The 24,812-nt window shown below is 35.3% G+C and overlaps 5 protein-coding genes across 5 annotated transcripts; 3 read left to right on the top strand and 2 right to left on the bottom strand.

Moving 5' to 3' along the window:
• Nucleotides 1–1,989: 1,989 nt before the first annotated feature.
• LOC125221904 (protein N-terminal and lysine N-methyltransferase EFM7) lies at nt 1,990–4,608 on the bottom strand. The gene is made up of 7 exons (XM_048124229.1): nt 4,504–4,608; nt 4,346–4,407; nt 3,790–3,923; nt 3,232–3,377; nt 3,061–3,132; nt 2,509–2,610; nt 1,990–2,423 (listed from the first exon to the last, which is right to left on the bottom strand). Exons 1-7 carry the CDS (start codon nt 4,562–4,564, stop codon nt 2,251–2,253), a joined length of 750 nt encoding a protein of 249 aa, XP_047980186.1. The 5' UTR covers nt 4,565–4,608; the 3' UTR covers nt 1,990–2,250.
• Nucleotides 4,609–5,148: 540 nt separating this feature from the next.
• LOC125221903 (LIMR family protein At5g01460) lies at nt 5,149–9,796 on the bottom strand. The gene is made up of 14 exons (XM_048124228.1): nt 9,237–9,796; nt 9,075–9,160; nt 8,167–8,282; nt 7,967–8,077; nt 7,586–7,684; nt 7,340–7,462; nt 7,159–7,221; nt 6,932–6,996; nt 6,565–6,674; nt 6,371–6,485; nt 6,168–6,233; nt 5,756–5,866; nt 5,612–5,678; nt 5,149–5,530 (listed from the first exon to the last, which is right to left on the bottom strand). The coding sequence occupies exons 1-14, from the start codon at nt 9,584–9,586 to the stop codon at nt 5,483–5,485; spliced, it is 1,530 nt and encodes a 509-aa protein (XP_047980185.1). The 5' UTR covers nt 9,587–9,796; the 3' UTR covers nt 5,149–5,482.
• A 3,666-nt stretch (nt 9,797–13,462) lies between these two features.
• Nucleotides 13,463–16,492, top strand: LOC125185400 (phosphoinositide phospholipase C 2-like). Its single transcript, XM_048081923.1, has 7 exons — nt 13,463–13,835; nt 14,309–14,641; nt 14,721–15,169; nt 15,376–15,493; nt 15,574–15,726; nt 15,796–15,882; nt 15,975–16,492. Exons 1-7 carry the CDS (start codon nt 13,518–13,520, stop codon nt 16,266–16,268), a joined length of 1,752 nt encoding a protein of 583 aa, XP_047937880.1. The 5' UTR covers nt 13,463–13,517; the 3' UTR covers nt 16,269–16,492.
• A 364-nt stretch (nt 16,493–16,856) lies between these two features.
• On the top strand, nt 16,857–20,607 carry LOC125223293 (dnaJ homolog subfamily B member 13-like). The gene is made up of 3 exons (XM_048126376.1): nt 16,857–17,160; nt 17,265–17,704; nt 19,473–20,607. The coding sequence occupies exons 1-3, from the start codon at nt 16,996–16,998 to the stop codon at nt 19,912–19,914; spliced, it is 1,047 nt and encodes a 348-aa protein (XP_047982333.1). The 5' UTR covers nt 16,857–16,995; the 3' UTR covers nt 19,915–20,607.
• A 1,300-nt stretch (nt 20,608–21,907) lies between these two features.
• Nucleotides 21,908–24,104, top strand: LOC125224498 (PHD finger protein ALFIN-LIKE 2-like). The gene is made up of 5 exons (XM_048127906.1): nt 21,908–22,199; nt 22,318–22,350; nt 22,934–23,156; nt 23,317–23,437; nt 23,632–24,104. The coding sequence occupies exons 1-5, from the start codon at nt 22,106–22,108 to the stop codon at nt 23,878–23,880; spliced, it is 720 nt and encodes a 239-aa protein (XP_047983863.1). The 5' UTR covers nt 21,908–22,105; the 3' UTR covers nt 23,881–24,104.
• Nucleotides 24,105–24,812: the final 708 nt, after the last annotated feature.

The following is a 24,812-nucleotide window of genomic DNA, read 5'->3' as shown; positions in this document are numbered from 1 at the left end:
AACAAAAACGTTGTGATTTCCTCGAAATTTCGGAGGGGGCCAATCATAGTATAATGCATTTTTGTCATGGTATATTTCAATTATTAATTCGAACTACAATTAGTAGTTTATGTATTATAATGGATGTATGTAGCATGATATTTTAATTTTTATAATAGAATATTTGTGCTTTTCTTAACTAAATAATTTTTGGTTGATTGGGTTGGTGATGTGTACGTTTGAGTTTCTAATGAAGCTATGATTTTCTATTTTACTTAGATATATATACTCCATTTAATTACTTATATGCCGTGTGTGAGGATGATATGAAAAAAACAGAACATAATTCATAAAAAATATTTTGTACCTGAAAAAAGCCACACACAATAATAATAGTTATAATAAAATTATGATAATAATGAGAGGCTCCTAAATTCCAAACAAAAAAAAAAACTAATGAGAGGCTCCTAATTTACCGTAAAGAAGTGAAATTCCACATAAAAAGTTAAATTTATATAAATATCCCCATCCACTAGTTCACTATCTACCACAAGTGAACTTATAGAGAGTGGCGCACACAAATATTTTGGTGAAATTTCAACTTGCCATAAGAGTTAAACAAATGTATATATCTAAGTGTACGGATACACAAATCTCCATAATTTTTCCGATTATTCATTCAAAGTTTTGAAACGAATTAAAACTTGGCCAATACAAAATATTTTCAACTTTTACTACTATTTGAGGGAGTGGTGCGGGAAAGGGCAGATATGTGGTGAGTGGTGGATGACCTAGGGCCATCAACAATTTTGATTTTTAGTGACATTTTAGTAATAAATCAAGTTTATATTATACTCTTTTTGTACGTAAATATGAGTTCCGTTTTTTTCATTTTGGTCTGTCCTTGGTTACGAATTCCGATTCTTTATTATTATAAATGGTAAGAGGCATCACATTCCACTAATATATTTCACTCTCATATATCAATAGTATCATTTAAAATTGATAAACTCATATTTCATTAACTTTTTTGCACTTAATTTTTTTTAATATTTCTTAAAGTCTGTGCTCAAAAGAAATACTATGACTTTTATTGATAGACAGAGGAAGTAATTTTCAAAATTGCATTACTATTATTTAATTAACGAAATATGAGATTAAGTAGTATAAATATTTTCCATGTTGGTGTTTAATCACATGGCTAATTCATTTCTATATCTATTTTATTTCTTTTTATTACGAAAATAATACAAAGATATAAATATAATTTATGAATATATGTTAAATTTATGATAGTTGATTTAAATTTTTGTTTTGATTTCAAAAGATATGTTGTAAAGTAGACTATGCAAATGTATTGCTCTGCTATTTTTTGGGGATGGAGTATTTCTTAAAATTAATACTAATTCAAAGTGGGATATTTAATCCCGAACGAATAAGTAACTTTTAAGAAAAATTGTACTAAAATTTTATCATAATATGATAATACTAATGAGTCAATGACATCGCCGATAGTAGAATTCATTAATTTATTTGAAATAGACAACAAAAAGAAAACATCACAGATTTTTATAATGACAATTAAGGATGAAAAAGGATGAAAAAAAATTAAAATATTAAATAATTGTATAATAGTACATTTTATTTAGAGATAAGATATTTTGACTTACATAATGTTTGAAGGTTATTAATTATAGTACGGTTTCGTACCCCATAATTTCAGCTATTCGAGATTTTGATAGTGACTTTTTCGGCTGTCAACATATATAGATCTATATCAATTATCACTATGCATATTTTATGATTAAATAACAATAGTAGTATTTTTTTTACTCGAAATTGACGGTCTTTTATTTGGCCGAATGAGTCTATGTGTGTTGATTTTACTATAATAAATACTTTTAAATCCAACTTACGAATATGTGTGAAAATGGGAATGTAATCTAAATTCAAGAAAATAAAATGATAGTAAAACATTGTAAACATATAAAGTTAGTATAGCACAATTAGTTAACACAAAGAGGAGTAAAGTGTGATGTTTAACAAATGTTATAATTTCATCATATCAAACACTTCTACTCAATTAAATCTCAACAAAAAAATACAACGGAACTTAAGTTAGCAAAAGCAAATGCCATCTGTAACATGGCAACGTGTGCTTGTAGTCTCCACGACAGCATAAGTTCGTTCCACGCCTCGTTTGCATCGAGCAAACTAGCCAGTCGAGATCAGTCTGTTCGATCCCAGGATTTGGCTATGGTGTCAAGATATTCAGCTGGATTGAGAAGCGTTACTGCTTAGCTTGATGCAGTAAACACGACAGCCAAGATGCTCGACTTCAAGTCCAGCTTCTTTGCAGCCAGTAAAGAAGAGTGACTCTTCCTCTTTCCCAATCCTGCGCCTCCAACTCATCAAGAACGCTGGCCGGGTAAGAGGGCACGAATCTGAAGCATGTGGCAGAGGGAAAGACGGCATGATTTCATTGTCTGTTACGACAGAAAAAAGTAGACTAGAGAAGAGCATCAATACCATTCGGATCATTACTCCAAGAAATAGCCTTGCTAGATTTTGATTTGTAAGAGTTGAGGAGAAACGACAAGGACTTTATAAGGTTAGGGTATTGCTTAACATCTGCAAAAGACGAGAGCAAGCAGGGAACGTTAAGGAACACATTGGCAACTCTCGGGAAGAAGTGAACGAACACTACACCTTTGAGTGAGCATAAATGTGGAAAACTTACAATTTCAACATATAAGCTTCTCAGAGTTAATAACATTGAAAATACGAATCAAGATTTTGGTTTAGCAATCGATGTATTCTGTATACCTACAAGAGAGTTGGTGTTCGATTTTAGTCTCATGAACAAACCATTTCAAACACAACATGAGTGTTTGCTTAATAATTTTAGACATAAAGTTTATACGTTATACTTCTTTCCTAATTCCTATTTAGTGTGGGGGTGGGGAACGTACTTAAATTCAACATTCTTCTCTTTACTTCAAAGTCGCGACTCACTATTCTTTGTTCAGATGTATAACTCTGATCTGAAAAGGACCAGAAGGAAGGAAATGTAGAACTTACACAATAAAATATCACTTGCAATAATTAGGTCCCAATCTGGATTTGCATTCGGAAAGACATCTCCCCATGAATCTGGGGAAAATATAACTCTTGTCAACTATCATTAGCCAACATTATAAAAAAGACTACAATTTTATAGTTTTAACTTTCACCAATGGAAAAAGAACTTACGTCTTATGTGTGGAACAACTGGAGTAACTCCATTCACCTGGCAATTATAAGCTATATTCTCTTCAATCTCAACATCATCATAGTCGGATGTTGTGATGTTGAGTTTGAAAGATTTTCTCAAGAAAATGGCCAAAGCTCCGGTTCCACTGCAAATGAACCAGAAACGAACACAAGAAACATGGAAAACGTTCTCCAACACAAGAAAACACGACTTAGAAAAAAATATGTGTGCAAACATCTTCCTCTGATAATCTAAATGCTCAAATAACAACAGACTAAACATCCAATCTAAGAAATAACACACACAAGGCTCATTACTCACTGATTCAAGCTCACGTGTGACAAGTTTGAAGAAATCCACCCTACCACAATTACTACGAAGGATATGATCCAAACTCGAGTTTGACTTCAACAAGAAGGCGTATTATAGAAAATAAAACAAGAATCTATAGGCCATCTTCAAATATCAATTCATACTCTCCAAACAACAACGGGAACAATGCAACTTCAAACTCCAAACAGAAGCAATACATATCATCGTAAAACATTACACATTACCTCCCCAGCTCAAGCACTCTCCTACCCTCTAACCACTGCTTGTGCTCAACCAACCATTCAACAAATGCAAATGTGCCAGGCCACAGTAGATTAGCATTCAACTGATGGAACGAAAACTCCCGGACGAGCAATTCCTGTACACGAACCGACGCAACTAAAATAAGCTCTAGGATCATTCCTACCATACAGCCAATAAGTAATTGTGATCAAAAAAAATCTGTCCTCCAAAATTAAAACTGCTGCATAATCCAGCAACAGATTATGCTGAAGTCATTGCAATTTGAAGGTGCAAACACTAATGATCAAATTCTTGGCTCTTCCACAAGAGTATCTCAAGCTCCCTGAATATTTCTTCTTCGTAATTTAACACTACTATTTTCTCACTCAGTATTCAGAATATCACACCAGTAAAATTAAATAAAGAAAATCTCTTATTAGCTAATTTCACATGAAATCCTAAACATAAATCTAGAAAAAACAGTTAATTTGAAAAAAAGATTCGATTTTGTGAAATGGGTCGTGTAGAAAAGAGAAAGAGAGAAACATTGAAAGAGACCATTCCAGGAAATTGGTGTTTACGCTCTACGAAATTCTCATGGGTTTCACTTCTTTCCTCTTCTGCAAGACAAAGAATTAAAGAAAAAAATTTTGAGCTGGGATTCAAATATGATTAGATAAAAGTATAAGGGAACTTGAGAAAATAATTAATGTTACCGGAGGAACTGTTGTCGGAGCCGGCGAAAAGGGAAGAAGGAGAGAAGAGGGCGATGTCCATTGATACGGCTACGTTGTAAAACTTCCATTGGGCTCAAAAATACATATTTACATTTAAATTTACTGGCCCAATAGAAATGGTATGGGCTATTTCTAGGCCCGAAATATTAATGTATATAATGCTGATTATAGTATTATCGATGAAATCTAATGCACATAACCAAAAAAAAATGAGTCCTACATTCAAAATTATATTTTCACTTATCGATGAAATCATACATAACAAAAAAATGAGTCCTACATTCAAAATTGTATTTTCATTTAGTTCATCGAACCGTTTTCAATACAAAAACTTGAAATGTCATCTAGAGATGTAGCGCTTTTCTTAAATATATTATGACCAAGATCATGTTACATCAAAAAAATAAAAAATGAAAGTAATTTACTGATTTCGTAGGCATAAGTGCAAATGGTAACATCCGAGCAAAAATAGAGACGACCTAGAGAATGAACACCGGTGCATAAGGCACAGACAGAGTTAATTTTATGGTTTAGGAATGTATGATGGCACACACCATGTCTATTCCTAGTTCACATCAAATTGCAACAAAGAGAAGTCGATGAAATTTAATAAACAAATGGAGATGAAAACAAGGGATGGTGATATAACAAGGCACAGCAAGTGCTACAAACAGCTGTTTCTTGTGCTCAGCAAAGACTACGCATTACAACACGGTCAAGTTCTCTCAGATATGTGATAAATATAAGCAAAAAGAAATGAAAGAAATTGAACATTTACAACACTAGGCAGAAAACAAGTCAAAGCAGAAACCAGCAGTCTGGACGAAATTGGCAGTGATGTTGCCCTCCTCCATAAGACAGTGCAAACATAACCACGTGCATCAAGAATTGACATCACTTTTGTACATGGACCACGAAATCAAGCACCTTCAGTTCAGCTGAAGTCGAAGCAACATGTTTACGAGGAGAGTTGGAGCCGGCCAGTCGTCCTTTTTCTTCTCCATCCCTGGAAAATCATAAGAGTGCCGCAAATTTGAGTTCCATGAGTGTTTTAAAATGATTAAATGGATAAAGGTGGGGAACATACGAATGCTGCATAATATACAAATGTGAGCCCTGCTAAGACGATGAAAGCAATTTGAAACACGTTGTACCTGTAACAACAAAAATAATTTAAGGATCCCAGCTACTCATTCACAAAGATTTTTAAACTAGATCAAATGTTCCTCACTTGTACAAGTATTTGATTCCACGAAGTGATTGCAATGTGTGACCAAATATTTCTTGAGCTGCAGTAGCTTGAGCATAATACCCAAAAGCAGTAGCACAGAACTGAATCACACTGCATAATATTAACAAAAATAATAAGTTACAAAGTTCACCAGGAGCAGAAATAATCAGAGTGTATGAGTCGCATAGATAAACTTCTCACAGTCCAGCAACAATCCTCTAAACATGATATACTAGTATAGCAAGTAACATCAGCTACCAATTAGGAAGAAAGTCGTGTATGAAAGAATTTCTCATACATATATACATCATTAAGATGCCACTAAATAAAAAGGAGAGACTATAATTCAACAATGTGTGTTTCAAGTTTAACTTATAAAATAGGAGCACCACTGCACCACCACGCTGATTACCTGATTGAAGAAAGAAGAATGAGGGCCACATTAAAAAGGAATGAGTTCATAAGAGTAGCTCCCCATCTGCAAAGACAGTCAGGTGTCAGGCAACATCATGCAATGCCAAGAACAAGAATAAGAAAAAAATAGGAATCAAGACAAGTCACAAATCTTGAATAGAAGTAAGAGAGAAAAGAAATGAAACAAACAGATAAACTTACTTCATTGGGTGGATTGTAATAAAAACCAATTTCAGACCAAGCATCATTGCACCAGCAATCACAGCAAGCAGAAGGTAGAAGCAGAAAAAGGCGAATGCGACGGTGCCCAGAAGTCCTTCAAGTACAAGACAACCATATCAAATACACGCCTTATCTGAACAAGGTCAAAACCAATTTAAAAATATAAAACTTACCCCAAACACTATCCAGCTTGATGAATATCTCATTAAGAAATGCTGATACTGGAGGATCAATCAGCAAGTATAATACAATATGAACAATCCAAGCCACTGAAACAACTAACCTGTTCAAAACATAGGACCTTGTTTAACGGTCTAACAGTGGAGAAAAAAGCACTTGGGAGGACAAAAGGAACCCACACACTAAGTTTGCTTAATATAGCATGCTAAAACAAAAGATGGAACGCGCACAGCAACTCTTTGGAAACTGTCTCATTAACATCTTTATTTCTCACAGATACACACTTCTGGAGACTACCATCTACCGGAGTCCAAAACACTATAATAGGAATTCTACTTGTGCATTGTGATTTAAACATACCCTACAACTCCAAGCACCAATTTGGCAAGGTAGCCGAGAACAGTCATAGCCCACATTGCTTCAGCCTGCATAAATTTAGCAACAGCATTATCAGTGTATTTCTTATTCACCATTATCATTTCCACATTTTTATTCTTAAGCCTAGTCATGAAATAAAGAGAATGAATTAGAAGCTAGCACTGGAATATCAGACACGGATTCGTAACAAAATTTTCAGCATGCATTACCTTTTCACCTTGAGGATACATCTCTTCCAACGCCTTCACATCTTCTTCCAAAAGAAGTAGCTCCTGAAAGTATAATAATAATTTGCAATGATTTTTTATAACAAACAGGCCCACCAAATGATGCACTAATGACTAATACTAATTTCTAAAAACAAATTCAACAGGATTATATGAAGATTACCTTTTCAACAGCTTTCACATTTTTGCGCCACTTTCTTCCCTTGCCTCCACTCCTTTCTTCCTGGTGAAGAGCATCTGCTGTTTTTTTAAGTTCTCTAGCTTTTTTTGCCAGTTCAGTTGCTTCCTGTAACATGTCAAATCAAGCTCCTGTAAACTGTACTTAATGGAATCCAATTATCTGAGACGTAAATATCATCCCATAACGTCAAAAGGGAGAAAAGTAACAATACAAATAAAGAAGAAAAACCTTGATATACTGTGAGCGCGTGATAACAGCCTTTGGTCGCCTGACGAATGAAAATATGAGCCCAAGTGGCAGGCAAGCAATGCCAACACCACCAAAAATCTGATGAAAATAGCACAAAACAAATCTTGAGTACAAAGTATTGACATAATAAGACAGCACTATTTTTTCCAAGATATCTAACAATGTAAAAATCCTTATCTGGATTAACCAGTTCAACTCAATCACAACAACTACTCAAATAATAGTGCAGAAGTTCTTAAAAAACGAAATGCGGAGCAGATACGAGCAATTAATCTCATACATTACATAGCAGAAAAGGATAGGTAGGATATAATGAAACATTTATTTTCTCATGAAGGTATAGATTAGAGAAGCACATACAGTGAAAAGCACTGATCCAACAATTGTAGTAAGTGCGACAACATATTCTGGAAAGGTAGTCCGCATGGTCCAAGTAGTCTCAGACGAAGCACTGGCAGAATATGCAGAGCACTGAAAAATGAAACAACAATGTAAGTGGACTCAATCTGGCTAAAAAAGATAAACCAATGAGAAATTTGAATATATTATTGCTTCTTGACCTGTCTTGCTCCAGTGCCAACGCATTGTTGATTGTTGGAGAAATCCCATGTCGATGGGAAGGGCGTAGTAGTTGAGGAGAGGTGTCTAACAGTGAAGTCCACCTTACCCAGAAGTCCTGAAGCAAAGATACAAAAATAATGTAAAGGTGGGTTTTTGGGTTTCCCCCAGTTAGAAATGAGAAAGAAAGAAGCTTTTTTGGTAAAAGAGTTTGAATTCCCTGATCCCATATATAAACATACACTATACAGCCCACTTGATCTCAAACCTTAATACTATATCCCAAGGATGATTAACTTGGTGTATATTTATGGAGTCGATTCCTCCCATCAGTTCAGCACATGAATATGCAGGACGCAGGAGGTATAAAGAAGATCAGAAAGCAATGAACTTATGAAGCATAAGACGAGTGACATAATCAGGTACTTGTATTGCAAAGCTCTGTGATTCTTATATGCAAGTAATTCATTATATGGAATTTTGGAGCCAGCAGAAATATCCTCAGACATAAGAGCATATGTTGCAATTTGTTCAAGGAAGTCGTGGATAAATATTTGTATGCCCATATATATTTTTCTTAGATTTGTTATTTTGTTAAAATTTAAACTTAATTTCATGAGAATGGATATCATTTGAATACAAAAAATTTTGTGTACATGGATTCATATACTTTTACAGTAGCAGAAACTACTATCAATGACCCTTGCCACATAAGATGCTTGCCTTCACCACATCTAATAAATAATTTAGACTTCCCATCTAGGAGCAAGTGAATTAGGCAATAAAAACGCCCACTTTTTCATATTTTACCCAGCAAAGATTAGCAAATTCCACACTACATCAAACCCAAAAAATCATAGCATATTAACAGAAAGAAATAAAAGCAAAAGGTGTTCAAATGAGCACTCACCATACATAATTGCAAGAACCAGCGCACAAACAATAGCAGTCACAACGACCCATATCAGTGCACTTCTCATCCTCTTCCACACAGTCCTGAAACCAAAATACAATTAAGTCAAGCACCATTCAAAAAAAAGGTTAAGACCAAATGCAATAAAAAACCCCTCACTTATCCTGGTCTCCCTCGTAGTAAAACATGGCGAACGGGATTACAAAGAAGACCAGAACTGCATCCACGATGTAGATAGCGAGCCACAAATCCTTCATCGGCAGCGTAAGATTACAAGCGCCGTTGTAAATCGCGTGCCGGCACGCCTGCCGGTTAGCCACGTCGGCAGGGAGCATCAGAATCGAGATTGCCGCGATCGTGAGCCCGAAGACGACGACGAATTTGGGGAAGTAAGCCTGGTTCTTATCATCAGGATGCTGGTAATTGACGAGTAGGTAGACATTGACCAGGAAAACGATGACGCAGACGACTATCGCCACGATCACTAGGGCTAAATTGAAATCCCCCATTCTTCCCGGAGGGGCTGCAGATGGCGGCGGCGCTTGCGATTACTACCAATGTGAACAGCGCTCTCGGATTTCAGACTAATTAATCGGACGTTGTAGCAGATCTGGCGGAGAGAGTGTTAGAGAGAGAAGGCGAGTTCCGGTGCGGTTCGATGAGAGAGAAAGAGAGAGATGGGTTGGGGGAAACAGGCAGGAGGAGGTTCACGCGTGCTACTTAATTTACCGAATTGTCCCTCGCAGTTTTTAAATTCCAAAAATATATCATCTGTGCTGTAAATCGGCGGGTTTTTCTTTTTTAATTTTTTAAATCACGATATATTTTGAACAATGCCGGCAAAATTGCTTTTTTGTTGGGCCTATTAAATTAGAGTTCTAAGATACTAATGGATATGGGCTTTCAACTGGGCTCGAAAAATATAGGTTTGAAAAACTAGCCATATTTCGACCCAAAATAGCAGGATTTTTTGGGCCAAATTATAAATATTGTATATTATATTCATATTTAATTTATACAAGTATTGAGAGGTGCAATGTAACTGGCATGGACTTGAAATTATTTTTATTGTTAATTAGATATGAATGATATTCCCTATATCCACAAAAAATAGAGCACTTTTGCCATTTTAGGACGTCCACAAAAAATAGATCACTTTCTAAAAATAGAAAATTTATCTTGCATACTTTTTCCACTTTTTCTTTCCTCTTTCATACTTTACTCACTTTTCTCCCTATCTCTCTTCCTTTACCTCTTTTTCTCTTCATCTCTCTTATTTTACCAATTCTACATTAAAACTCGTGCTGAACAACAATAGATCAATTGGTTGTGGACGGAGGGAGTATGATACGCATGAAGAATTTGTTATGTAAATGTCAATTAGATAAAATACTTATAAGGCATTTAATTTAATTTAATCGATAAGATAAGATGGGTAAGAATTTGTTTTTTTTAGGGCATGGGTAACACCCCAAAAAAAGGTTCATCCATGAGGGCTGTTTTTTCGATTTTTGTGAGGCTCGGCTTATAACAAACGTTTAAATAATGCCTGATAAATCCCCATCGATGATTAATTATTGCTGTTAAATATAATTGAAATATGAATGCAGTGCTCAAAAATCTTATCTATTGCTCTGTGAAATGTCTGGAAATGGGCCAATGTTATTAAAGTTGTCTAAATAGACATCACACTAACTCACTTACCAACCATTGATATTTTCAGAAAAAGTCACGTAGATGTTCCTATGTCGTTTGGAGATTTTGCAGCTTCTCTATATTTGGAGGTTATAATTCTGTGTTAGTTTTTGTGACATCGATTTTCTAGAAATGATCATCCGACCAATTTAAACGACATCGATTTTCTAGAAAATACCATATTGCTTCGAGTTGAATAATACAGCATACGCCATGAAGAGGAATACAGTATAATTTAAGCTAAAAGCAATGTCTGATTAAAGTTTGATGAAATCCAATGACATATATTTTGTATATCATTTACTATTTATTATTATAATTATTCTTATGAATAAAAAACTATTACAATATAAATAGCATACATAATAAATATTTGAAAAAATGAAATTTTAATTTATCAACTATAATAATCAATTTTTGTAATAATAAATTCTAAATGAGTGACCCTTTGATCTCCGTTCGCATTAAATAGTGTGACTCTCAAAACTTGTGGTTGTTATAATCCAAACAAAAAATATCAACCTTTTTACTTTCTATTAATCCATAAAGTTCTATCAAATCAAACTTTGATATATACATAGACAACGAGGATATTGATAAAATATAAAATCTAAATATTGTACAAATTTTAAATTATGATCTGGATCATCAAAAAATATTAATAAATGACAAAATAATGGCAACAGAAAATATCAACACAACATCAACCGTTGACACTTAACACTACATTGACATTTTTTGTTGCTAGTATTCGCGGATAAACTAAAATATTAAAATGAGATGTATATTTGCGAATGGAGTGAGTAATTGCATGTGGTACATCATTTTTTAAGTTTTGGAGGAATACTAGAAAGCAAATGCCTTTTAGAAAAGTGATTAGTTCGAAGAAAATTTGTACTCCTTTAGAATATAATGGCCAGTGGGTGTAACATTCTATGTTTATTCTTTTCATTCTACTCGTTTATAACATTACCAATATTTGGATCACATTAAATAAAAAAAATCAGTTATTGATGTAAAATCAAAATTGAAACCCAGCTATATACCTATTCAATAACTAAACTCTTAACACGAGTTTAGTAAAAATCTTAATAATGGAACAATAAACCCTGATTACTACAGAATTTAGTTGTACTCCACGAGTCTGTTTAATTTAATTTTGTCACAAATTATACTCCACATGAGTAAAGAAAACGTGACATAGCATTCATTTGTAAATAAGCTGACAGCTAATGAATTGCAACAACTCTTTGAATTTCCTTTTAATTGGTAGGGGACTCTTAACCAATTTTATTCAATCAATTCGCATTTAATTTTATTTGGCCTATTTCATCATTTATTTTCTGTCACGCGAAATAAAACAAAATCGCTCATGTTGATCATGGCCCATGAAATTAATCATATAATGTTACCAACAAATAACGTCTTTATTTCTCTATTTCTTTTTGGGGTGAAGAAAAATTAGAGCCGTTAAATGCGAGTGCAAGAGAAAATTTTGACTAAACAAGTTTTGTAGGTCCAACAATGGCTTCTTTTCATGTTCACAATTATTACTTCAATGATTTTCATTTTTCAAGTATTGCCTTGATTTATAAAATGGTCTCAAATAATGTAATTAAATTTTAGTCTACAGTAAAATAGACAAAAATACAATTCGATTTTCTTGGATTGGGTATAACTATATAGTGTATCTTGTGATTAGACATGCACCTTATCATCTTTATGAAATAAAGCAACGAAACCACTAGAAATAAATGATTTGTTACTTTTGACTAATTAATTCAACGTGACTCATGAGTTACTAAAAGCCACTAATTACAACAACATAATTCCAAATAGTTGGTCTTCATATGCATTACTCCAATCCGATCTCAGATAAGTGTACTTGGCTGATTTAAAAATTGCATACAAATAAAGTTATTTTACTTATTTTATTCATAATTAGCACGGGAATTAAAAATGTGCAATTTTTTTGAAAAAAGTGTTTATCCACTAGTTCAGTAGCATGTATTATTTCATTTATAGAAGAAATCAATTAAGAGGAAATCAACCCGAGATATACAACGAAGGAGATGTATAGCATTTGACTTCACTATTGGGTATAAAAAATTATTGTAATCTTCCAATAATATATGCAAAGACTATGAAGAGAAATCATGGAAAATCAATCAAAGAAACGAAAAATATCGATAATTAATTAAATTGGTTTATATTGATTGTAAATCATAATTAATGTAGCATTTAGCACTATAAATAGTCTGATTTTATTTCTTATCAAAAGCAAAGATATACAACTACAAGGAGAGGTAGCATCTTTGTTCTTGCCATTTGACTTCAATAATCATTAAAAACATTTTAAAATTTTCCAATAATAATCACAACACATATTCTATTATTTATGTACCATGATCTTCAAATCGAACACTTGGGAGCTCCACAAATTATTCCAATATTCTGTTTGCAAAAGTCAAATTTGATAAAGATTGTGTTTTTCCATTGGTGGGATCAAGTAGTAAACTGCCCTTTTATTTATGCTACTGAGATCATTTAATCACAATCATAAATTTTGACTTGATCAAAATTAATGTTAAATAATCATAGATTCATAGGATCATAACACGTCGGTAGTGTAAATACCGCTGTATTGTAATACAGTAATAAGCAACAAACCTAATCAAAGCTATATAAACTATAAAGCATCTCTTCTTTGAGCAAAAGTTGCAAGAAAAAAGAGAAAAAGATAGTATGTCTAAGCAAACATACAGAGTGTGTTTATGTTTCAAGAGGCGATTTCGGATCAAAGAGGCCGAAGTTCCCAGCGATGTAGCAGAGCTATTCGCGAGCTATTCGGATAATGGATCGATGAGTGTGGACCATCTCCACAGATTCTTGCAGGAAGTTCAAGGAGAGAAGCTCACTAAGGAAGAAGCTCAAGCTTTGATGGAGTCTTTCCTTAGTGAAAACAAACACCACAGCGTTTCCCAGCGTAAAAGTCTTAGCCTCAAAGAGTTCTTTCGGTTTCTGCTTAGTGGGACCAATGCTCCTCTCCCTCTTCCTCCTAAGGTAGTCTGTTTTATATGTTAAGCACAAAAAACACACACACACTCACAACATGTTTCTGGTTTCATGAATTTTTACTGATGTTCTGCAATATTCTTGAGCTTTTCAGCTCCTTTATGCAAGATCATATTTTGTTTAGCCTACTTTTAAGGCAGAACTTTTAACTGTTGATTTGATCTGATTTTGCTAAGAGACTTGAATTCGACCGAATTTAGGCCAACTATTTAGCAGAAGTTAGATGAGATTGAAAGTTTAAGTAAACAGATTTTTAAGTTGCTGTTGGTTGATGTTTCCCCATTTTATGCAAGATCTTATCTTGTTTTGGCTACTGTTTCTGCAAGATTTTTTAAGTTGTTTCTGCATAGTTAAGATGTAGTATATGTTTTAGTTCTGGCAAGATCATGGCTTTTGTTTTTGCCTGTGTTTCTGTCAAAATTTCACTAAAATCCTATGTCAAAATATGGTGATTTTGTTAGGTACATCAAGATATGAACTGCCCTTTATCACATTACTTCATCTACACTGGCCACAACTCCTACTTAACTGGGAACCAAATCAGCAGCGATTCCAGCGAAAAGCCAATCATTGACGCCCTCAAACGAGGCGTTCGCGTGATTGAGCTGGACATGTGGCCAAATTCCACCAAAGACGACATCCATATAATGCACGGAGGGACCCTCACAAGCCCGGTGAAGCTCATCAAATGCTTAAAGGCAATCCGGGAGCACGCCTTTGCTGCCTCAGACTACCCTGTGATCATCACACTAGAAGACCACCTCAATCAAGAACTTCAGGCCGTAGTAGCAAAAGTTCGCCTCTTTCGCCTCTCCCGTGTGGTTTCTTTTGATCTAAAAAAGGCGTCATAATTAACAACATGCTGTGTTACAGATGGTTCATGAGACATTCCAAGATGTGCTAGTGTGTTCCTCATCAGATACTTTTCAAGATTTCCCCTCGCCTCAGTCGTTGAAGGGGCGTGTTGTAATATCGACCAAGCCACCAAAGGAGTATCTAGAGGCGAAGGAAGGGGAGGATGGCAGTGTGAGGGTGTATAAGTCATCTGAGGAGGTGGGGTGGGGGAAAGAGATCTCGGATTTGGCAGTGAAGATCGAGAGAGAGGATGGTGGAGAGTGCGAGGACGAGCAGGAGGATCCGGGGCAGGCTGTGCAGCAGAGCGCCCCCCCTGCGTATAAGAACTTGATTGCAATCAGGGCAGAGAAGATGAAGGGAGGCATCAAGGCTTGGCTCAGAGTGAGCTCTCAGAAGGCTCATCGCGTTAGCTTGAATGAAGAGAAGCTCGAGAACGCTGTACTAACTCATGCAAATGAGATAGTTAGGTGAGTTTTAAGGCTTATGCAACTCTTTTCTTTTTGTGTGTGTGTTTTGCCATTATTAATGTTGTTGTATTATTGAAACATCTTTTTTTTTGTGTGTGTTTTTAATCTCAATGTTGTGGCACTGGTTAAACAGCAGAGTGCTTTTGTCATTTTTTATCTGATGCAACTCTATTTGTGAATTGTGTTGTTTGATTTTGTTGTTAAAGATTCAATCAGAGGAATTTGATGAGAGTGTATCCAAAGGCAATGAGGCTGGACTCATCAAACTACAATCCCTTGATAGGATGGATGCATGGAGTCCAGATGGTTGCATTCAACATGCAGGTTACAAACTTAAAGAAACCAAAACCCGAGTCCGATAGTTCAGAATCCTGACTAAGTATTTTCGTTTGTCGCGTTTCTAGGGTCACGGGAGGTCGCTTTGGTTGATGCAAGGGATGTTTAGAGCGAATGGAGGGTGCGGCTACGTCAGAAAGCCCGATTTCCTTCTCAACAACGGACCTAATGGGGAAGTGTTCGACCCAAATAAGCGCCTCCCCCCAAAGAAAACGCTCAAGGTAAATGCCCTTCTTTCATGTCAAAGTGGGAAAAAATTAACAGTTCATTAATTTTGAACTTTGTAACAGGTGAAAGTGTACCTGGGAGAAGGATGGAACATCGATTTTCATCGCACGCATTTTGATTTCTTTTCGCCTCCTGACTTCTATGTCAAGGTAACTAGGGACGGGTAAATACAGTATATTGTACCGAAAAAATATTGATAATGTGAAAGATAATATCTTAATACTACTATTTTGAAATGCAGATTGGAATTGCTGGAGTCCCATGTGATTCAACTATGAAAAGGACTAAGACGATTGAAGATAATTGGACGCCAGTTTGGAACGAAGATTTTGAGTTCCCGTTGACGGTTCCAGAGCTGGCGTTGTTGAGAATTGAAGTGCATGAATTTGACATATCTGATAAAGATGATTTTGGAGGCCAAACATGCCTTCCCGTTTGGGAGCTGAAGACCGGGATTCGAGCCGTGCCCCTACACGATCGCAAAGGAGACCAGTATAAGTCCGTGAGGTTACTTATGAAGTTCGAGTTTGTTTAATTTAAGGTGATCTCTGATGTTCATTATTCATGGAAATGGATTTCGAGACTGTGATTCAGAGTTGTGTTTCCACACATGATTGTAAGTAATGGAGATAAGTAAAGTTTGTAAGGTTATTCATGAAGTTCATGTGTTTCAGAATTTAAGTTCCACACATGTTTCCAATGGAGACAAGTAAAAGTCTATTAGATTATTCATGAAGTTCAAGTTTGTTTTAAGTGATACTCCATTTCTTGTTCTCACGAGTCTTTATTTCAAGTTTTATTATTTTTGAAGACATCAAAATTGAACGACTCATTTCTTTTTTTGCTATAAAAACAATCATTTCAAAATTTGCTACGTTAATTTCTCACCTAGGAATACCTTTTTCCGATATCTACTTGAACCTAGTTTATTTATTTAATACTCCTTTTATTATTTTTCAATTTAACTTAATGAAAATTACTTTTTAAAATCTCGTGACAATTAACTTGGCACACAAGTACTAATATAGCAAAAAAAGGAAATTTTCTATCAATAGTAAAATAAAACTACACAAGGTATGCCCAAAACTTTTCCAAAAAAAAAATGAAGGCCCACAAAATAAATGAATCGAATCTTATAAGAGAGTTTGTGTAATTGATTTCATGTAGTCAGAAGTAACCTAAAATCTAGATCACTGAAACAGAGAAGGGAATTGAGGAAGGAGACAGAGATATAGTGAAAGTGGAGGTGGAAGAGAGAAAGCATGGGGGTGGACTACTACAAGATACTTCAGGTGGACCGCTCCGCCAAAGAAGACGACCTCAAAAAAGCCTACCGCAAGCTCGCCATGAAATGGCATCCCGACAAAAACCCTAACAATAAGAAAGACGCCGAAGCCAAATTCAAGACTATCTCCGAAGCCTACGACGTAATTGCCTCTCTCTCCTTTTGATTTTAGGTCTGTAATTCCAGCGAAGCGAATTAGGATAATCAATTGATTGGGGAGATTCTGTAACTGTTTGATTAATGCAGGTGTTGAGTGATCCGCAGAAGAGAGCGATATATGATCAGTGCGGCGAGGAGGGTTTGAAGGGGCAGATGCCGCCGCCTGATGCCGGCGGATTTTCTGGCATGAGGGACGGGGGCGGTGGGGCCTCGTTCCGGTTCAATCCGCGTAACGCTGATGATATATTCTCTGAGTTTTTCGGCTTCACCAGCCCCTTTGGGGGAATGGGGGATATGGGAGGGGGTTCTAGGCCGGGGGGCTCTGCGTTTTCAAGGTCGATGTTTGGGGATGATATATTTACGTCGCTTAGGAATGCGTCTTCTGCTGGGGAAGGCGGCTCTGGTGGACATGGAATGTCCAGGAAGGCGCCGGCTATTGAGCGGATGCTGCAGTGTGGTTTGGAGGATCTGTACAAGGGGACTACTAAAAAGATGAAGATTTCACGGGATGTGATTGACTCCAGTGGGTAAAGATTCCATCTTTCGCTTCATTTACTATTAGATTTTTTTTTATTGGAATTAAGTACATAATGGTATTAGTTGCTAATTTGGAAATGTGGTGTGTTTTTTAGTGTTTTTTGATTGGTTGAGTTGTGTCTTGTTAGTTATTGATCTTGACTTTATGCAAGATAATACTGTTGATGCCTATCAACAGGTGCAGTTTTGGTGTAAGATGCTAATTTGGCGAATCTCAACATGTGTGGATTTGTTCGCGATGACCTAGCTTGTCGTATGTTTGTCATCAGAATAGAATCTCTCTGATGGGTAACTTTTCTGTTTCTTTAGATAGATTACCTGTTACCGGGAATCGTTGATACACTTTTGGACTAGTGTGATTTTGGTGCATGATGTTGTTAACATCTCCTGACACGTGTCGATCTTAGTCTAGTGGTGAGCTATCTTTTCATGCAATGCTCGTGTGAATTTGAGTAACTTTTCTGTTTCTTTAGATGGATTGCCCCAATTCCGGTATTACTGAATGGCAATGAAACCTTCATACTTTATTAACTTTCTAATGAATTGTTTACTGTAAATTGACATCAGCAACAAAGTTTAATATTTTGGTTTTTGAGATAGAATGGACTTGAATCTTGATTGGTGAATTGTACTTTGTAAGTGGTCAGTGTCACTTAAGTTCAAGATGCTATTTTTCACACTTTTAAAAATGTCAAGCTTTTGCGGCAATGCCCTAGCATGTTAGGCCATCATCGCCTAATTTCTAACTTCTTTTAGCCCTATTTAGGTGGAGGATCTGCAGCAATATATATAACTAAAGGACCAGGGTGACTTACGTGATCATGAATCCATGCATATATCAAAGGATAGACTAGCATAATAGCATTTACTGAACCTGTAATAAAAATACTTCCCACTTAAGCTACGCCCTTGTTTGCTTGTTTTTCAACACTCAGAAGTTCCAGCTTTATATTAGCTGGTGGTATCCAAAGCTTTCATGGTTCATCATTTGTCTTCACGTGACGTGTGACAACAACATCAATTCCTGAATTGGAATCTATGTGCCTATATTTTAAATTGAAAGTGAAACCCACTATATGTTATTTTAATAGCAAGAGTGCATTTATACTCTTATTTGAGTACAGAATAACTTTGCAAAATATGGTTAGTTACTAGATCCTTTTTGGAACTTTATGTGTGTGTCTAGCCTAGAGAAAGACTAAGGGAAAATCTGGTTAGTTACTGAATATGGTCTGCATAATAGTGATTGCCTCTATTTTCTTAGTGATTATGTAAGAGCAACTGTCTGCATATTCAGTTTTGAACTTTTGAGCATTATCCCTTTTTTTTCTTCTCTTTGTCAGTAGGATGGAAATTCTCGATGTAGCTGAAAACTACTTAATTTAGACTCTTTTGGCAATTAGTGTCTCTAAAGTAACTACTATGAAAATCAACTACTATGAAAATCACTTATTTAATCAGGGAACATTAATATTGATGCATCATTGCACGAGAACAGCTTGAACATGATTAATGTTCTAAAAGGGACATGAGCATTATTATTTATCATTGCCGACTTTGTTATAATACACTGTCCTTTTTCGAGTACCTACCTATCAAATTTGGGATCCCTGTAGTAAATACTCTCGATTCTAAGATTGAGCTATCCATCTCTTTTATTCAATGATTAGTTAATGTGTGTCTTATAATTTATGCTTTCTTGATTACGCAACCTGAAACACTACTTATGGCTCCATGTTTTCAACTCCCTTTCGGCAGGAGACCCTCTTCTATGGAGGAAATTCTTGCAATCGAAATCAAGCCCGGGTGGAAGAAGGGAACTAAAATAACATTCCCAGAAAAAGGAAATGAACAACGAGGTGTCATACCATCTGACTTGGTATTCATTATTGATGAAAAGCCCCATAGTGTGTTCAAAAGGGATGGGAATGATCTTGTAGTTACCCAGAAGATCTCCCTAGTTGAAGCTCTGACTGACCATACCGCCCAAGTGACTACCCTCGATGGCCGGAATCTAACCATACCCATCAACAGCATTGTTAGTCCAACCTATGAGGAAGTTGTGAAAGGAGAAGGGATGCCGATCCCAAAAGAGCCTGGCAGAAAGGGAAACTTACGGATCAAATTCAACATCAAATTCCCAAGCCGGCTTACTCCTGAGCAGAAAACAGGCATCAAGCGGCTATTGACATCCTCATGAATGCTGCCAGGTGGGGAGCTGTCCATCATACTCTTGTAAGCTTGCCTTTCTTTTTTTCGTGCTGTCTTATCATGCCTTGAAAATTTGAAGGATGAGTTCTTTTGGAAACACTTGTTTAGGTTCCCCAAATTTATTTTAGATGTTCATTTCTTCAAGATCTCTTCCTTTCTAAAATATTTGATCCTATTTTACAACCATCAACATAATTTATTATCTTTAGCTTCTTCAAATGTCTGTTGGTTATTGGCTTCATTCAATTGATGTCGTTTGACGTCTAATTTACAACTCTTTCTTGGCCATTGTTGTCGAAAGTAGAAGTTTCACGCTGTTTAAAGAAAGCATTTTCAAAAGGTCTGCGTTTTAATAGACTCTTTGAAATAGTTGTTAGTACAGCTCACAATTGTGTCGTCTTGCCTGTTTTGTTGATCTGAGAAGGTGCTTAGTTACTGTGATTCTGCCATTGTTTCTCGTAGCAGCAGACAAGAACTGTACACCAGTAAAATACAGGAAACACAACATAACTATAGGATCACATAAATAGGAATTTAGGTTTGAGTTCATCTAGTAAGGAAAGTGGATACAACTAAAGTTGTGATTCTGTTTAACATTTTTTTAGGACCAAGCATTTATGTTTATATTGGCAGTAGTAATTTATGCAAGAAGTAATGGCTACCTATTCTGGTAGTTGAAGAATGATTAAGTTGGTTGTAGTTGATGAAAAACAATTTCTTTGTCTTAACAATATTTGTTTCATGAATGATGAATCGGCCAATTGGTACTTGGATCAGACCAATCACAATTTATTTCATCAGTGCATGTAACATGTGATATGCCCCTGTGGGTCATTGTTGCTATTTGCGAACTAGAATGCTTGAACTCTTGATAGTAGATGATAAGAGTTTTAATGCAATATTGATAAGAGTAAGTGATGGATAAAATGTGGTTGAAGTAAATTTTTATAGACGACGCAAAATGAAGAAAAGAAAAAAAAAAAAAAACTATTGGTTGTGGATAAAACTATGTGAACGATCAGATTTATTCCTTCAGTGCATGTTTCGTGCAATGCAGTTTATACATTTCCCAACTCCAATTGGCATCAATGAATTGAAGTCTTTCAATTTAGATATTGAAAAGGTCAATTAATAGATCTCTCATTAACTTCAAAGATAGGATTAGAATTTAGAACCAATTAATTATGTTCCAAAATTAACGTATTTTGTAATTTTGATGAATTTTTATTGTAAATTTACATGTCTGATGAGTCGACAAATCACAAACGAATCACTCGTTATCATACTATCATTCTTTATTGATCAAATACTATTAATTAGTACAAATGATATGTATCATATTAGTATTCTTTATTAAAATACTAGTATGAGTTAAATCACCTACGTACAACAGTTTAGATTGTATAACTAGTCATAAATTTGTACGATATTACCTCACTATAATTAAGATCATTCAAACTTTCATAGTCATCATTATACTTATATATATGTAATTATAAATAGACTATTAAATATGAATAATAATTCAAATCTTGATGAATTTCAATGTTAAAAATTAAAACGGTCTCACTAGACGTCCAATAGAATACTATTTCAATCAAGATTATCTCATTCACAAAGAGATCTAATTCTGTTTTGTAAGTTTAGATAAATGACCATGTTAAACAACACAAGTACCTACACATAGAAGAATACTTAAGTTAGTAATTGATTTGTGTTTATATTATGAGAAGCAACTTATTAGTGTCATTAAAGTATTCATGTCACGAAAATCACATCAACTATAAAGAATTTTGTACTCCACAAAAAAAAAAAGGAAAATAGGAATTTTGGAATAATAGACTGAATAAGGAAAAAAGAGAAAATAAAAAAAATACTCCATAAGTCAATAGTCCATAAAAATAGGATTTTGGATAAAAGAGATTGAATAAAGAAAGAAAAGGAAAGAGCCCAATGGATAAAAGGATTCACCAACATCAGCAGCAACGACGTCGTCTTAAAGTCTAGCCCTTAGTAGAATTTCGTCTCCATCTGTTTTCTGATTGAAGAACATGCATACTCAAAGCTCTTCCCTCCCACTCCTCAATTTCTTCCAATTCTTTCAATTTCTTCATGTAAATTGTAAATTGTGATTGTTTTGCTCAATAGATTTTAGATCCCGTAGTTTCTTTGTCGCACAAATGGCATCAGTTTCCTCGAGTCCTCGAACTGTGGAGGAGATCTTCAAAGATTACAGTGCTCGTCGCGCCGGAATCGTTCGTGCTTTAACTAGCGGTACTACTTTACTTTGCAATTAGGTTTTGCACAAAAGACCGATTTTTTCGAACAATTCTTTCCATTTAACTGTAAACGAATGAGTGTGATACCTTTTGGGCTCCTTTTACCTTTTCAGATGTGGATGAATTTTACGGGCTGTGCGATCCAGGTTATCTGCTCTGACTTCATTTATAAGTTTGAGTTTTGGTTGAATTGAAGCTGGGTGTTTTTGACTTGGTTCTGGTGTTGTAAATTGATTGATGAAATATAGGCATTTTGAGGAATTTTATTATATTGCTGTTTTTTTAATCAATATAGGGTTTTGCTTGATTGAAGGTCTAATTTGCTCCTATATTGTGTGATTAGGGCTGACGTCGATAGCAACTAGTTGATTTCTCTGCTTTGATTATGTTTTTTCCTTTCAAAAAGGCAGTTAATTTTTGTTATTGCTGTAGCTATGTTTTGACAGTTGTTGCAGGAATTAAGCTTGATTCAGAGATTTTTTGTTTTGTTTCGGCTAATAGTGATTTTATAGCCTTTTAGTCAAAGAGAAATCAGTTTCTTGATGTCTAATTTGGAGACCTGGTTGATTAATTAGCTTCTTGTTGACAAAGAACCTTTGAAGAAAGCAATTTACTTGCGGTGTGAATTTGCTATGCTGGTTCTTTGTCCCGTCTTATGCTAATCAACTTCTTGAATGTTTTTTTGCTTCTCTAGTTGATCATGTTTGGTTTCTGGATTTTACTTATTAGAGAAGGAGAATTTGTGTCTATATGGACACTCGGATGAAACTTGGGAAGTAACTCTCCCAGCTGAGGAGGTTCCACCGGAGCTCCCTGAACCTGCCCTTGGTATCAACTTTGCTAGGGATGGGATGAACCGAAGAGATTGGCTTTCCTTAATTGCTGTGCACAGTGATTGTTGGTTGCTCTCTGTCGCTTTTTACCTTGGAGCTAGGCTTAATCGTAATGAGAGGTATGAATCATACCTTTATGCTTCAAAACCACATTTGGGTTGCATAGATTAGCTTCGTCTTATTTCCATAGATGCTTTTTATATAATTTACAGAGCTCATAAACAATATTTTACGAGGAAACTTCTCTGATTGAACATCATATGGTATCTTAACTTGCAGGAAGCGCCTCTTCAGCTTGATCAATGAATTGCCGACAGCTTTTGAAGTGGTAACAGAAAGAAAGCCTGGAAAAGATAAACCCAATGCTGATAGTGGAAGCAAACCTCGTGTTGGCACAAAGGTACGAGATCCTTGAATTTGAAATGATTGTTAGTATATCCATGAATATTTGTTTCAAGTTTCCTTACATGGTACTAATGCACTTTTCCTTTCAATTTTCTTCTCTGTCTCCACTCATGAATGTTGGATTAGTACAATACTCAATATTTTAGTATAAAGAGCAACTGTGGCTTTAGATATGTTGTCAATTTGCAGAGATCCAATGATGGCCAAGTCAAAAGCAACCCTAAGCTGGCTGATGAAAGTTTCGAAGAAGAGGAAGACGAACATACTGAAACATTGTGTGGAAGCTGTGGTGGAAACTACAGTGCAGATGAGTTCTGGATTGGTTGTGACATCTGCGAGCGATGGTACCATGGGAAATGCGTGAAGATAACGCCTGCTAAAGCCGAGAACATCAAGCAATACAAATGCCCCTCCTGCATCAAGCGCACTAGGCAGTAGCTGCCGTGATCGAACTGAAGATTCATAGTTTTCACTCAGACCCTGACAAAGTAGTTTAGCAATATGTGTTTCGATCCATCTCGCTGTCTACTAGGTGGTCGTCTATCGCATTGTCATATGTTTTAAATAGGAGTTGATGTCTTTTATTTTAATGCTACAATATCATATGGTTTTGATGTTTCTGATGTATCATTAATTAAAAATATTTTCATGGTTTTTGTGTTTCTGTTTAACATTTTTTTTAGTAGCATTTATGTTTATTATATTGGCGGTAGTTGAAGAGTAATTAAGTTGGTTGTAGTTGATGAAAAACAATTTCTGTCTTAACAATACTTGTTTCATGTATGATGAATCGACTATTGGTACTTGATAATGACAACATTTTATTTCATCAGCGCATGTCACATGTGATATTGATATGTTTGTGTGGGTCATTGTTACAAACTAGAATGCTTGAACTATTGATAATAGACTATATGGATTTTAACGCAAAATTGATAGAGTAGGTGATTGATGAGATGTGGTTAAAGTAGCTTTTATAGACGCACACAAAATGAAAAAATAAAATAAAACTATTGACTATGGATAAAACAGGAACGATCATATTTACTCCTTCCGTCCCATATTTGGAGTCACTTATTGTTATGGCTCGGATTTTAAGAAAGAGTTGAAGTGTGTAATAAATGAAGTGAGATGGTAGAGTGTGTAATAAATGAAGTGAGATGGTGGAGTTGGTTGAAGGTGGGTCCCTTTTGACTTTTGATTTTTGTTTTGATTTATTTTAATGTAGATAATGACATTTTTATGTAATTTTGGTGAAGAATGAGGTAAAATTGTATGACCAAATATGAAAAATTCTAAAAGTGACTCTTAAACTAGGACGGACTTTTATAGCAAAAAGTGACTCTTAATCTGGGACGGAGGGAGTATTT

This window comes from Salvia hispanica, chromosome 4 (assembly GCF_023119035.1).
Source record: "Salvia hispanica cultivar TCC Black 2014 chromosome 4, UniMelb_Shisp_WGS_1.0, whole genome shotgun sequence".
Classification (NCBI taxonomy): Eukaryota; Viridiplantae; Streptophyta; class Magnoliopsida; order Lamiales; family Lamiaceae; genus Salvia; species Salvia hispanica.
This window is presented reverse-complemented; position numbering and strand designations above follow the sequence as displayed.

Excerpts from the sequence above, each read along its gene's own strand:
- LOC125221904 (XM_048124229.1), bottom strand. The coding sequence starts at position 4,564 with ATGGACATCGCCCTCTTCTCTCCTTCTTCCCTTTTCGCCGGCTCCGAC. Across the intron at positions 3,378-3,789 it reads AGAGTGCTTGAGCTGGGGAG|TGGAACCGGAGCTTTGGCCA; the intron begins GTAATGTGTAAT and ends GTTCATTTGCAG. Across the intron at positions 3,133-3,231 it reads AGTTGTTCCACACATAAGAC|ATTCATGGGGAGATGTCTTT; the intron begins GTAAGTTCTTTT and ends TATTTTCCCCAG.
- LOC125221903 (XM_048124228.1), bottom strand. The coding sequence starts at position 9,586 with ATGGGGGATTTCAATTTAGCCCTAGTGATCGTGGCGATAGTCGTCTGC. Across the intron at positions 6,997-7,158 it reads TGTATCCTCAAGGTGAAAAG|GCTGAAGCAATGTGGGCTAT; the intron begins GTAATGCATGCT and ends AAATTTATGCAG. Across the intron at positions 5,531-5,611 it reads TTGTATATTATGCAGCATTC|GGATGGAGAAGAAAAAGGAC; the intron begins GTATGTTCCCCA and ends ATGATTTTCCAG.
- LOC125185400 (XM_048081923.1), top strand. The coding sequence starts at position 13,518 with ATGTCTAAGCAAACATACAGAGTGTGTTTATGTTTCAAGAGGCGATTT. Across the intron at positions 13,836-14,308 it reads CTCTCCCTCTTCCTCCTAAG|GTACATCAAGATATGAACTG; the intron begins GTAGTCTGTTTT and ends TGATTTTGTTAG. Across the intron at positions 15,883-15,974 it reads CTCCTGACTTCTATGTCAAG|ATTGGAATTGCTGGAGTCCC; the intron begins GTAACTAGGGAC and ends TTTGAAATGCAG.
- LOC125224498 (XM_048127906.1), top strand. The coding sequence starts at position 22,106 with ATGGCATCAGTTTCCTCGAGTCCTCGAACTGTGGAGGAGATCTTCAAA. Across the intron at positions 22,351-22,933 it reads TTACGGGCTGTGCGATCCAG|AGAAGGAGAATTTGTGTCTA; the intron begins GTTATCTGCTCT and ends TTTACTTATTAG. Across the intron at positions 23,157-23,316 it reads AGGCTTAATCGTAATGAGAG|GAAGCGCCTCTTCAGCTTGA; the intron begins GTATGAATCATA and ends CTTAACTTGCAG.
- LOC125223293 (XM_048126376.1), top strand. The coding sequence starts at position 16,996 with ATGGGGGTGGACTACTACAAGATACTTCAGGTGGACCGCTCCGCCAAA. Across the intron at positions 17,161-17,264 it reads CTATCTCCGAAGCCTACGAC|GTGTTGAGTGATCCGCAGAA; the intron begins GTAATTGCCTCT and ends TGATTAATGCAG. Across the intron at positions 17,705-19,472 it reads GATGTGATTGACTCCAGTGG|GAGACCCTCTTCTATGGAGG; the intron begins GTAAAGATTCCA and ends CCCTTTCGGCAG.